At 38.5% G+C, this 13650-nt stretch overlaps 1 protein-coding gene across 2 annotated transcripts in view; it reads left to right on the top strand.

Moving 5' to 3' along the window:
- DEAF1 (DEAF1 transcription factor) overlaps window positions 1–10854 on the top strand; it is a 41109-nt gene extending 30255 nt beyond the window's left edge. For both annotated transcript variants that reach the window (XM_089520881.1, XM_089520882.1), the window contains 3 exons: window positions 5235–5297; window positions 8804–8893; window positions 9648–10854. In XM_089520881.1, coding sequence (XP_089377007.1) covers window positions 5235–5297; window positions 8804–8893; window positions 9648–9752 — 258 coding nt within the window. In that variant the 3' untranslated portion in view covers window positions 9753–10854. The remainder of the gene's footprint in view (window positions 1–5234; window positions 5298–8803; window positions 8894–9647) is intronic.
- Window positions 10855–13650: the final 2796 nt, after the last annotated feature.

Genomic DNA, 13650 nt, shown 5'->3' with positions numbered 1-13650 from the left:
TGTTAAAGTCTTGGCTCTCCCATTAGTCACCTACAGAAAGCATTACAACTCCACAGGCTCCTTCTTGCTAGGTTATTTTCCTGCTTTAGCCTGAGGGTTTGATATATGAGCAGTTTGTAATTTCTGTCCAGGGTTTGTAACTTTAATAATACACAGCCGGGACCCTGTGTATATTACTTAGAATCTACAATATTATTTGAGATCCCTCCCCCCTTAGAGGAGAAACATATTTCTGGATCTTTAGATTTTAAATAATAATAAATAATAAAACTTATTTGTATCCCGCTTTTCTGTGATGAGACAATTAAAGCGTCTCACAACACATTAAAATCCACATTTACAACATTTTCTGGTAAACTGAGCACATTTTCTAAAGTGTCACATCTGGAATGTGTGGTGAAATATCCAGACACATATAACACTGCCCCATTGCTCCAGTTTTGGGTCACCTTCTGTTGTAGGGTGAGAAACTTTGCTTTCATCCCTCTAGTTCAGTGATGTCCAAATTCTTGTCCCTCCAGGTTTTGGACTTCAGTTCCCAGCGTCCCAGACTATTGGCCAAGGTGGCTGAGGCTTCTGGAAGCTGATGTCCAAAACACCTGGAGGTCCAGAGTTTAGACATCACTGCTCTAGTTCTACCTTAGAAGTAAAATAGGACAGCAGGTTTTGGTTTTCATGGCTTGGTGAAAGGAATTATGGGAGCAGTGGGAATGACAAACTGTTGTCCCTGCAGATCACTGGGGCTTACAGCTCGGTGAATGGTAAGGGATTGCAACAATTGTAATCAAACACATCTATTATTTATTAATTTATTGTTTAGTAACATATGTATTCCCTGCCCTATATGAGGAGATTTCAAAGCAGTTTATGCATAGCATTAAAACAGGTTAAACAGATTAAAAACAGCAAGTATAAATAAGCTAAAAACACACTAAACAGTATGAGTTAAAATAGAATTTAACACCTTTTAAAAACTATAAATAACGGGTTGAATTAATAAGGCCAAAGGCTTTGGTGAACAGTCAAGTTTATTCGGCACCTAAATGACATGAGTGTTGGGGCCAGTCAGGCCTCCAGGGGGAGGGCTTTCCATCGTTGTTGTACCAATGGCTGAGACAGCCCTCTTCTATGTCCCAACACAGTATATTGATCTTACTGGTGGAGCATGGAGGAGCTCCCTCCCACACCAGCAGATCTATATCCTTGGACAGGTTCATGTGGAGGGAGGAAATTCCTCAAACATTGAGGTCCCAACCTAAGCCATTTAGGACTTTAAATGTCATTGCAGTCACCTTGAATCCAGACCAGAAATGTGTTGGCAGCCAGTGCAGTTCTTGTAAGACTGGCATGATATGCTGTCCATGTGATACTTCAGTCAGCAGTTGAGCTGTTGCATTTTGTATTAGCTGCTGCTTCTAAGTCTTCTTCAAGGACAGCTCCATGTAAAGCACATAGCACTAGTCTAATTGGAGGTTACCAATGCATGCACTACTGTGGCTAGGTTATTGCTGTCCAGGAAAGGCTGTAAGTGTCATCCTAGTCAAAGCTGGTGCCAAGCATTCCAAGCCATGGAGCCCAGTTGGGCAGAGACGTACAGTACTTGTAGTTAATTCCTTTCCCCACCAATGATTATAACAGGGACAGCTTCATTCCTTTTCCAGTGTAACCATTAAATGTTCTCAGCTATTTTTATTGAATGGTGGATGAGGAAAACTGTATGGTTTGGGCTCTTCGGTAAGCTGTGCCTTGTGCTTTGTAGTGAGTGTTGAGACCATGACAAGGCAGATGAGAGTGTGTCTGTGCCACAGGCTAGCAGTGGTTAGACAAATTCAGATGTGTCTAAAAAAATTAAAAAGGAGTTACTATATTTATTTCTAACACAAGTGTGCAACTGTACATTGCCTGGGGCCCAATTGTCCACCCCAGGACCCTCCAGGGGATGGATGAGGTGCCAAAAATGCCAAAAGATCAAGACAACAACAAAAATGGAAATAGAGTTCTACTTCTGGTTTTGAAAACTGTATATGTATTTATTTATTTATTTACATTGAAAAGTACAGAGGTGCTACAGCCTCTTTAAATTGCTGCTCCTGCAAAGTTTCAGGAGATGCAAGTCATCTCAACTCCCCCTTTATCTAGAAAAAGGATGGTCTGGGAACTTTGAAGGGGTCAAAGGGCCACAAAACAGCCTTGAGTATGACATGAAGTCTCAGAGCTTCACCTTGCCCACCTCTGCTTCACGGAAATAAAAAACAGACGTTTTTGGCTTTCTTTTAAATTGCAGGTGTAACAGTAAGTCACTACATTCCCTATGTAAGAACTATTACGACAAGTAATTACTTTTTAAAAGGAATTCTCAGCTCTGATCCTTAATACACAGCCAACAAAAGGATTTTCAAGAATCTGTTATTCATTAGCTATTTTCAGGCTTTTCCAGTATACAAGTGCAGATACCCATTCTATTCAAAGCTGAAGTGGGTTGTGATGTTTGTGTGTTTCCCTTTAAAATGCTGACAAGATGGTAGGCTCAGTGGGAGGAGAGAGGCCCCCAGTTTTTTAAAAATTAAATTTTTAATTTTAATTATTTTTTTAAATAATAATAATTTTTATTCTTTTAACATTTTTTTTAAAACATCACATCTTACCAAATTTTCACTTTAACCACATGAAACTATGTACATATAAATACATTTAGGCTGTGTGTCTGATTGTTATTGTTTATGTCACAACTATTGCCATTACATTCAGTGATATATGGAAATTACGACTTATAAGTATCATCAGTACAAAAAAATGACTAAGCATTTTATATGATATAATATGATATGGTATGGTATGGGTGGAAGTCAATGAGGGAGTTGACATGAGTTATTTCACAGGGGGATGCTACCCTTATTGATGCCACTGCTACTGGGAAAATAGGCTTAATATCCTGAGGTCTAGATATCACTCTAATACATCTGAAGAAGTAGGTTTATATCTGTGAAAGCTCATGCTAAAATAAAACCAGTTAGTCTTAAAGGGGGTACTCATTCCTTCTTCCCTTCACTCCACTCCACTCCACTTCCCTTCCTCTCCCTTCAAACTTTTTATGCTGGAAGAGACTAACATGGCTATTTCTTTGAAAATTTTGGTGTAGAATTAGTCATCTTAAGAAGTGTCCTTAAAAAGTCTAAAAACAATATTTGAGCTTTACTGTGGGTAACATTAAATAAAAATATAGGTCGATAAAATGGCAACAGCAGTGGTTAAATGCCTGTACTGCAGCCATTCACTCAAAACCACAAGGTTGCGAGTTCAAGACCAGCAGAAGGGCCCAAGCTCGACTCAGGCTTGCATCCTTCCGAGGTCGCTAAAATGAGTACCCAGACTGTTGGGGGCAAATTAGCTTACTTGCTAATTAGCTTACTTGCTGTTCACCGCTATGATCTTTGGAATAGCGGTATATAAATAAAACAAATTATTATTATTATTATTATTATTATTATTATTAATTGTGACTTAAATATGTCACATGGAAGTGTGCAGCAAAAGAACACTGAGCACACGCTTCCTGGAACATGCTTCTCAGCAGATTCACTGAGATTTGGGTGGTAGTGGGAACATCAGTGGCAGCTGATGCTTGTCATTGGTCAGAAAGTGTGCGCCTCAGACAGGCATTCCAGACAGGTTAGTGCTGCTCTCTGTCCTAGGACCCTGACCATCCTGCTGTAAAAGCATGTCTGAATTTATTCTTCCAGACTAAGGAATTTCTGGATATATGATTTCCAAACATATTAAAGCTGTGAAAGAGAGAGAGAGTACTAGAGTAAAGGAGGGTTGAAGTGGGAGAGTGGAAATAACATGTAATACTTAGCTTTCTTCTTAGACTTTAATTTTCCTTAGTTTTAAGAAAAGTAAACAAATATTATGTAACTTATCCCTTAACAATAAATTAATACCATGGGTCGTAATAAATAAAATTATACTATTTGGTATAAGGCTTTTGCAAATGTAATTCTCAAATGGAGAGTACTTGAGGAGAAAGAAAGGATCTAGTTCAAAGTATGGGTCAAGGAATGAAGAGCAGGCCATTATGATGGGCACCTGAAGTACATTACCTCCCCATGTTCAAACCCAGTGAAATGCTTCTGTGGAGGCTTCTGATGTTGGGGGAGACAGCCCTTTTTCCTGATTATGAGGCCTTAAGATCCTTCTGTCATCTCTTCCCATCTAATCTATGGTTGTGAACAAATGTCAGACAAGGTCAGTTGAAGGGTTTGTGCCGTCTCAAGTTTGGTCCTAACTCCTTTCAACCAAGGCATCTCAGGTAGAGGGGCTGAAAGACCATAGAAGACTACTAGTTCTGTTTGTCAGTAATAAGCTAGGGAGTTATTTGTCTCACTCCCTACCAATACCTTGTATTACTCTAACAACTTCGGGTCAATAAATTTGAGGTAAGCAAAGGCAAGTAGAAAGCTAATATATGTATTATGGTCCTGAATCTCATGATTGCTACTTACTCATACTTCTTACTTTCTGCTATTTTTTAAAACTTTCTAGTGTAATTTAATTACTTTCTCATTCTTGATCATACTGAGTAAAAGAGCATATGGAGTGAAACAAGAATCTTGAAATTGTAATAAATATTTGTTCCCTTTGTCATTGTGTTCAAATTAAACACTAGTGCTTTTTTAGAAAAGTAGCAGCTCATTTAGATGTCCCTGAAACTACATTTGTGGGCATTGTCTGTCTGTCTGTTTGTCTCTCTCCCCTTTTCCTTCTCTCTCTTTCTCCTTGGTCCTAAGATGATTCAGACTATAGAATGTAGTTGCTATTTACATTTTTAAAAAATAACATGAGATCCTGTCCACAGATTTTTTGCATCATATGTGTACCTTCTGGTACACACATACATGCACACCACTGTTAATTCTCAAATTTATAGCAGCAGAATATCATATATGGTCCAGGCCTCAGAGGGAAAGAAGAACTGCTGGACCTGATCCCCTCCCCCCCTCACCATTCCCTTCTTCTTTTGTGTCGTGTCTTTTAGATTGTAAGCCTGAGGGCAGGGAACCGTCTATTATCCCTTTTGTTGTAAGCCGCCTGGATTCCTAGTGATTGGGGGGCATATAAATAAATCCTATTATTATTATTATTATTATTATTATTATTATTATTATATAACTTTTCTCCAAAAAGGATGAAATGTTCATGTACCTTAAGTTTCAATTATCTTTTGATTTTAACAGTATCAGAACCAGTTGTTTCAACAAACAGAAGATGTTGATGGAAAAACAGAAATCATCATTAAGGTAAGCAGAAGGATCAGGTCAGCATAAATATCAGCCAACTATTCTGCTGCTGTTCTCCTTACCTGTACTAAAATAATATCACTCTCATTTTGTTCAGTGAACTTCAAATGCTTTCAGGGTCAGTTAAAGTGTCTCATGGGTGTTCCTGTTTTGTCATTCACCTCTTTTTGGCCACCTTTAGGACATTTTCTTAATCAGGTTTTCATGATACTTTGTTGCCAAGGCCATTTGCATCATGACCATAGTCCAGTGAGTGTAGGCCAGGGAGCAACACTTCATGGTAGCATTGTAGCATTTGCTGAGTAATAAAAGTCTTGTTTTTCTAAACATGTGGAGGGAAGAATTGTGTATGCGTTCTATATATCTCTGGAGACAGAGGAAGAGAGAGAGTGCTTTCAGATGTTACTGTTTTGACTGCAGTTTCCCCAAGGCAACTTGTCCTGGGTTCTTGGGAGTTACAGTACTAAAATGTCTCCAAGCTCTGATGTGTATAGATAGACATACCTAGTGCTCAGCCTAGGTTCTTTAGTAGAGTAGTATATTCTCTTCTCATACTGAGTGCCATGTTTCTTTTCCTCTGTACACCTGTTGGGCACTGATGGTGGTATCTTAACGTGATGGAAGTTGTACAAACAGCACTTTTGATGCTCTGCTCAGAAAAGATCCTAGTTGGCTCATTCAGAGCTTTTGCATTTCCCACCTGGACTTGTTGATCTAAAATAGGCAAGAGATCAGGATGATCTGTGGCTTTGGACTAGAGCAACTAAGGCTCTCTCTCTCTCTCTGTCTGTCTGTCTGTCTGTCTGTGTTAAAACTCTTTTCCATGAACTATATATTTTTCCTTGAGTGGCCCAGAGGGTGTGGTTTGGATTGGGAAAATGCTATAGGCATGGGACAAGGATGTTTATTTATTTATTTATTTATTATTTTCTTTTTATCCCACCTTTCTCCCAAAGTGGGACCCAGGGTGGCTAACATACATAAAACACAACAATTAAAATTAATTCTCACCTCCTAGTGCTGTGACCATGAGCCTCATTGGGATGGAGGAGGGGGTACTGGCCACATCTGCCTTATAAAAAAATCAGCAGATCCAGTCACAGATCTCATCATGTCTAGTTTGGTCCTCAGTTTCACTAGTCCATGCCTTCCAGATGCCCTTACATGTGTACATCAAGCCTTCTGTGAGCTGTGGTGCCAGGTTGGTTGTCAATGGTTTGAGTACCAGAGCAGCCTGAGCAGTTGTTGCCTTAACACTGTTGCTCCACCAAACACTAAAAAAGGGAATGTAATTGTCTGACACTTGTTATATTTTGAAGTTAGCAGATAATTTACAAGGCAGAGGGTGCAAACAAATTAGGTGTTAATCAGAATGCAAATCAGTTGGGCCTGGAAGCAAGCAGGCACATCTGTACTAAATATGGTCTGTATACTAACGCTCTCACAGCATGACAATTTATTCATAACCAAGAATGCTTTCCTACACCAGCCTTATGCAACTGCACCAGGTTGCTAATCACACCTAGGTAATTGTATGAGCCACAAACAGACTGAATTGTGAAATACTCCTGTCGTTTATTTTTTATTTATTTGTTCAAGTTTGGAATGAGCCATCCGAACATAAAGCTTTTTTTATTTTAATGACACTTCTCTGTAATACCTTTTTTCTTGTTCTATTAAAAGTGTTGCCTCAGTCTAAAGAAAGCTTTTATTCATGGTAACAAAAAAGTGCAGTTAGGCTCAGCTAGAGAGGCAGGTTTTTAAAAATTCTAATGCTTTTCCATCTCTCTCTCCCACCTCCACTCCTCATTTCTTAGAAATAAGAAAACATGATCCCTCCTAGTGGCTGACAAAGGGTGGGTAGATGGCAGCTCTAATGGAGAGCCTTTAACTTCAGTTACACTTCACATATTCTTATTCTTGAAAGTCTTTTGTCTGTTTCATTGTTGTACATTGGGGAGGGTGTGTGTGTAGCCCTCCAGGTATAGTTGAACTGTACATTTGCCCTAGCCAGTATAACTAGTCGTGAGGGATGTTGGGAGTTGCAATCCAACAGTATCCGGAGAGCACACTTTGGAAAGATTTGTTTGTTTGGCTTACAACCCCATGGGTTCTCCAGGGCTTGGAGAGTCTGGGAATGGTAGTCCAAGAAGGAGGCATTTCCAAGTTCTGCCCATTTCTTATCTCAGACTGTTTGTTAATTTCACCGTGGGGAACGAGTGGTATACTTACTAATATCTATCACCATATTCATTTCACCTGAACCAAGCAGCAACCAAATTTAAAGGAATGGCTCAATTGAATTTCAGTTTCTACTATTAGCTATCTGGAATTAATTGGTCATCTCTGATGGGACAAAAGAACAATGCATTAAATAGTTGTTGACACAGAATCGTAGAGCTGGAAGACACCAAAAGGGCCATAATGAGAACTGAAAAATTATCAGCTGGGGTTTATCACTTGCCACTATTTTTTCTCTTCTGTGAGGATGACCAGGCTTTTAGGCTTTTCTTTGGCAATCACAGTTGGAAACATAAAGAAAGAAAACATTTTCTGAACTCTTAACATGTCCATATATGTTCTCCATATATCAGTTTCAGGCATTCTAAACATGTTGAATAAGAAAATAAACACCCGCACACACTGGGACAGGGCCTGTGGCCTAAGATGTTGCTATGTGCTTTCAGGTTGTTGTTGACTTATGGCAATCAACCCTAAGGCAAACTTATCGTGTTTTTTTTTTTTATCATGGGGTTTTCTTGGCAAGATTTGCTCATTGTGTTGCCTTCCAAGTCAGGATGCAAAAATCTGAAACCATCCAGGCTATTTGGCATGAGGGACCAAAAATCCATGGACACCTGATTTCCCCTGCCTGACAGTAAATATATAATAGCAATAAAATAAACAACTAACAGTTTGCTGTCCTTTTTGACACCTAATACCCGAGACTTAAGATGGATACCTTACTATGAGGGCTGATACTATAGTGGTATTTGGGACTTACTGCTGTATAAATATGAATGGAATTGTGCTGTTGGGATGTGCAGCATGCATTTAAACAGTGTTTAAGCAGTCTCTCTTTTTACGTTTTATGAAAATGTGATCTTGTTTTGAACCATGTATGTCTTCAGAGAAGTCTGAAAGGTTTTACTTTCAGAGTACAGAGAACAGTAAAGGACATGTCTATGTTGTTTCAGCAGCTACCAAGCTTCTCTTGTTTAAATCTCTTTAGTAACCTCAAGATTTTCTCAGCTATAAAGTCAACAGTACCCTCCCCATTTTTACTGCCATAACCTTGGATAGCTTTTTGTTCTTCAGGAAGACTGGAAGCAAGAATCCACTTTAATCCTTCAGAGCTCTCAGTGGTTTTATGGAAGAGCTGGGTTTTAAAAAAAAGAGTTCTGTACATAGATCTCGAGCAGTGGTGCATCATATCTCATTTTTTACAAGAGAGAATAATATTTTACTCCTCACTGATGTTTGCTTCTTTTTCTGCATTGTGACAGCAATCCTGTGTAAACTGTGGTCGAGAGGCAATGAATGAATGCACTGGCTGCCATAAAGTCAATTACTGCTCAACTTTTTGTCAACGGAAGGTAATAAATTCTTTATGCATCCCAGATACAGAAGTTCAGAGATAACTGGCATGGCACGAGAAATGAACACCCATGCCTGGGTTGCTGCTTTTGAGGAAGCAGCTGAAGCATGCTCCATAGATTCGTTCCTAACAGTGTCACCAAAAATACCCCCATAAGAATCTGCCTGGTTAACTTCTCCAGGTTCTCCTGGGGGAGAGGACTGCTGGGGAAAAGGCATTGGTGGGTAGTTACTTTTTTGGACTAAACCTCCCAGATGTCCTCAGCTAGCATAGCAATTGGCTGGGAGATACTGGGAACTGTAAGATCAGTCCTTTTCTGGATGACTTCCCTACTTTTAGTCTCCTGGTTTGTCTGATGCCAATTGAAACATTTGCCTTTTGACAGCAGGTAAAAACTATGTTATTTTCTCTGGTATCTTGAGGATTGAGACGCATTCCTTGAATTCAAAAGAATTAAAACGGAGTATTTTAGCCTGGTAATATTGTATTTTATTGTGGTTTTGAATTATTTTTGTGGTTTGAATTCTCGGCTGTGAACACTTTTTTCGGGGGGGGGGGGGGGCTGCGTTCCTGGTAGAGGCAGTCTATAATTGGGATTTATGTTCATTGTGATGTATGTATTGGGAGATTCAAAGCAGGATGTCAGACTATACTGTGGCATTTCCCAGTTCTTGTTTCTTTTTGACACAATTTTCTTTCATTCTGTGAAGACTTCCATTTCTCACCCTAGTCTTTCTGCCTCTAATTTTCAGGACTGGAAGGACCACCAACATATGTGTGGTCAGGCAGCCTCAGTTACTGTTCAGGAAGAAGAGGTTCATGTGACAGACACTGTGATAGAGAAAGTTGTTGTCTAAAAGGCCTGACCACTCATATTTACATGGATATTAGTCTATGGCAGTCTGGCAGGACCAGTAGTTGTGCTGTGAAGTCATATCAATTAAAAGCAACAACAGCGAACTTACCAAGAAGATAAAATTGTGATATTATTTGTATGTTGCTGGTCAACATAAGACTCTTACGTAATAACACAGAAATGGAAAGTGCATGGACATGAGACCATGATGGGACTCCACTTCTGTTAAGGGAACTCAGGAACCTATCTTTACAAGACTTTCTATGAGAAACCATGCAGAACCAATGGGTGGTTCAAATGGCTGTAACCAGTAGCAGTTATGGATGATTTTGACTCTTTGAAGTAAATTGTAAAATTTCTTTAAAATGAATAATGAGACCTGTGTTATTTTGAGGTTTCTCCAAACTGGTGTGAATAAGAATTGTGTCTGTTCATTCCCAGATTCATTCCCAGATTTTTGTCCTTTAAAAACAAAAACAAAATATGATATGGTAGAGCACAACCCTTCCTTGGGCTTTGCTGGCCTTTTATGCAAAGCCTGCCTAAGTTATACCTGGACTTTGATTCCATTATTGATTTTACTTTTTTGCTTAATTGTGACTTCCTCCTGCAGTACAAAGTGATCTAATATTTTGGAAATTGCAGGCCTGTATCATGCTGAGCAAAGTTCACTGCCATCATGATGCTTCTTGCAGCATTTACTCTGAGCACAAAAACAGATCCTAGAACAGTGGCTTCAAACTTGATGGTGCAGGATTAATGTTCCCAGAATCCTTCACCACTAGCTATGTTGGGCTAAAGCTTCTTGCAAATGAAATCCAACAACGGCTGGCAATCCAAGGTTGGGAATTAATGATCTGGAGAACTGAATACAAGTTGAGAATCACTTGACTTGGAACAAGAAGTGCCTTTGATTTCAGTTTTGTTTTTGTTTTTGTTTTTTTGTTTTTTTATTGTGGACTATTTGAATACACATGAGATATTTTATTTTATTTTTTATAGATGTCGTGGTGGTTGTGTTTATTTTTTAAATTTTTTTATAACTTTAATTGGTAAAAACACATATTTTTACATACAAACATATTCAGAAAAAAAGTTACTTCACATACATATCTAATAAAACATAACTTCCAAGTGTCTTAGTTATTGCTTATAAGTGTTTCATACGCTGACTTTGAGAATTTGCAAATCATCCCCATGCCCTACCTAATTACATTATTACATACATTATTTCCTTATAAACAATCCAATCTATAATGACTTTATAAATCACCATCAATAAACCTACCCTCAGGTCTCTATCGAAATTGTCCAGATTATTCCTTAATAATGTTAATAGTAGTAGTATTGTATAATCATACTCTGTAATTATTTCTTACCCCACTATTTCAAGTTATAACTATGTAGAATATTTAATATTTTTTTCTATTTTTTAAGTATAGTCTTGTCTTTAATTTTATCAATTAATTTTCCCCCTTATGGGGGAAATAATGAGATATTTTAGAGATGGGGCCCAAGTCTTACCATGAAATTAATTTATGTTTCATATACATCTTATACAAATAGTCTGAGGCTACTTTTATATGCAACATTTTACATATTTTTTTGCATGAAAGAAATTTGTGGACATTAAATCACCAGAAAGCAAGTGTCCCTATCTCAGGTATCCATGTGGACAATTTGGGATTTTGGAGTATTTCAAATTTTGGAATTCCAGATAAGCGATACTTAACCTGTATGTATTTAAAATTGTTCATTTCTCATATGACTCAAAGCAGGAGGATATACCAGAGCCAGTATGGTGTTAGGCTTGAATGTTGGGCTAGGACTCTGCTCAACCATATAAACCCACTAGGTGACCTTGGGCAAGTCACACTTTCTCAGCCTCAGGGTAATGCAATAGCAACCTCCTCTGCATAAATCAAGCTTTGACAATCCTAGGACAGGAGTCACTATAAGTCAGCCAACTTGAAGACAAATAAGAAGATGTAAATAATTTGTGTTCTCGCACATGCATAAAATGCACACATTCAGCTTCTCTTATTTTCTCTGGAGAAAATGCAGCATGATAAATATTTTATCCCCTTATCTATCTTTTGAGCAAGCAATGGGCTGAATAGATCTTCCTGAGAGAGTGACATTATTAGTGGCATTATCTTCGCTCAAAACCCAACAGGGCACCGGATTATAATGCTTTCTTCCTGTTTGGTCCCTTCTAGCACCTTTGCTTCCTGGCTTCTTATTGGTATTTTTGTTGCTGTTTGGTGGTGGTAAGGGAGGCAATATCAACAACAGTCAAGAAGAGACTGTGACTATCCCTATTCACTGGCAGAACTGGACCTAGATCATGTTGGATGCTCAAGTGCTGAATACTGTATGTTGTTCATAAAGTACTGAGGACAGTTTGGTGAGCTCAAGGTAAGTGGCACATTCAGAGTCTCAAGCTTTTGTTTCTAGTATTGTCACCTATTCGCTGAATAACTTGGAAAGGGCCTGCTGTGCAGAGAAGACAAAAATAAATTGTGTACAAGATCAGTGAGGCAGGGCTGTTCTTCCTTATAATAGTTATTTTAATAATTTCAAGCTTGGCTTCTCTTTTCATTTTCTAACTGACATGATAAAATACCTTCTCGCGTCTTCCTACCAGACCAACATAAGTCTTTAATCAAGTCAGTTAAATGCATACTTTATCTAGAGTTTACACCTCTGACTGCTGCCAAAAATAAGAGAGGTGGTGTAACTGTGTTCTTTCAGCATGGCACCTGAGGAGAGCGGTCTTGTATTCTAGCAACAAGATTAGCATGAAAATAGCACCTCCTGAGTGTTAAAATTACAGGATTAAAAATGAGCAGTGTTTTTGGGTGGGGGGATAATGGATGTGGGCATAGAAGTATAACAAAACATTGCTAATGTTAAGGAAAGAAGGTCCTTTTTTCACTACTGGCTATGCCCAGAGATTTAATTATTTACATTTGTATCCTACTTTCCTTTAGAAAATTGATTCATATACTTCAACTGATACTTTTTCAAATTTGGGGTGTGCTGATCTGTGCACAATTTAATAACATTGCAGAATCGCCCCCCTCCCCCGAGTGTGTGTGTGTGTGCGCGCACGCATGCACATGTGAATGAAAGGTAGATTGTCATGCTTTTGGTCAGATTAAATAGAAATGGAGTGTCTATGTGAGTGCCTGTTCCTGGTAATGCTGGCTAACTGTATTGCCACTTTTCAGTCCCTGCTGTGAAACATCTAAAGTGCAGTAATTAAACAGGTCACAGTAATGCTTTAAATAAAAGCCAAAAATACATTTTCTTTCACCCAGATAAAGGTTTGAACTGTAAAAAGACTGTATCTGCAGTTAATAACCCATTTACAAGTTAAGTGTGATAAACAACAAATATATTGTCTCCCCAGCAACACCACCAAATTTGTTGGAGAAGTAAGATTCTTCATCGCCATTTTGGACCATATTGGTGTTGCTGTAGTCACTCTGCTTTTTGCATCTTCCACCTCAGAGGCATGATGTGAGGCAGGGGCTTATTTCTGTGTAGGTGATGCCTTTCTAGAATAGTAAAAATACCCCATGGAGGGCACATACCTTTAAAGTAAATGAGTCTGTGTTTAACAATAGTTTTATTGTCACTATGCATTTTGTATGACTCACACTTTTGGGAGGGAATATGCCAATAATGTTATCTCAAAAGTCTGCCCTTCAGTGGGATCTTATTCAAGAATTGATCAAGTGATTTTGTCATCTGTTAATTAAAGCCTAATTATGTGTGGTAGAAAGACCCCAGCAGTGGATAGATATCACATAGACAGTGCATAGCATGTGTGAGAGAAAATGACAGGAACCAAGAAATTCCTCTTAATTGTATAATTTGGGTGTCCTTTATCA

Source organism: Sceloporus occidentalis, unplaced genomic scaffold, assembly GCF_023333645.1.
Source record: "Sceloporus occidentalis isolate IW3139 unplaced genomic scaffold, rSceOcc1.0.p SCAF_4, whole genome shotgun sequence".
Taxonomy (NCBI): domain Eukaryota; kingdom Metazoa; phylum Chordata; class Lepidosauria; order Squamata; family Phrynosomatidae; genus Sceloporus; species Sceloporus occidentalis.
This window is presented reverse-complemented; position numbering and strand designations above follow the sequence as displayed.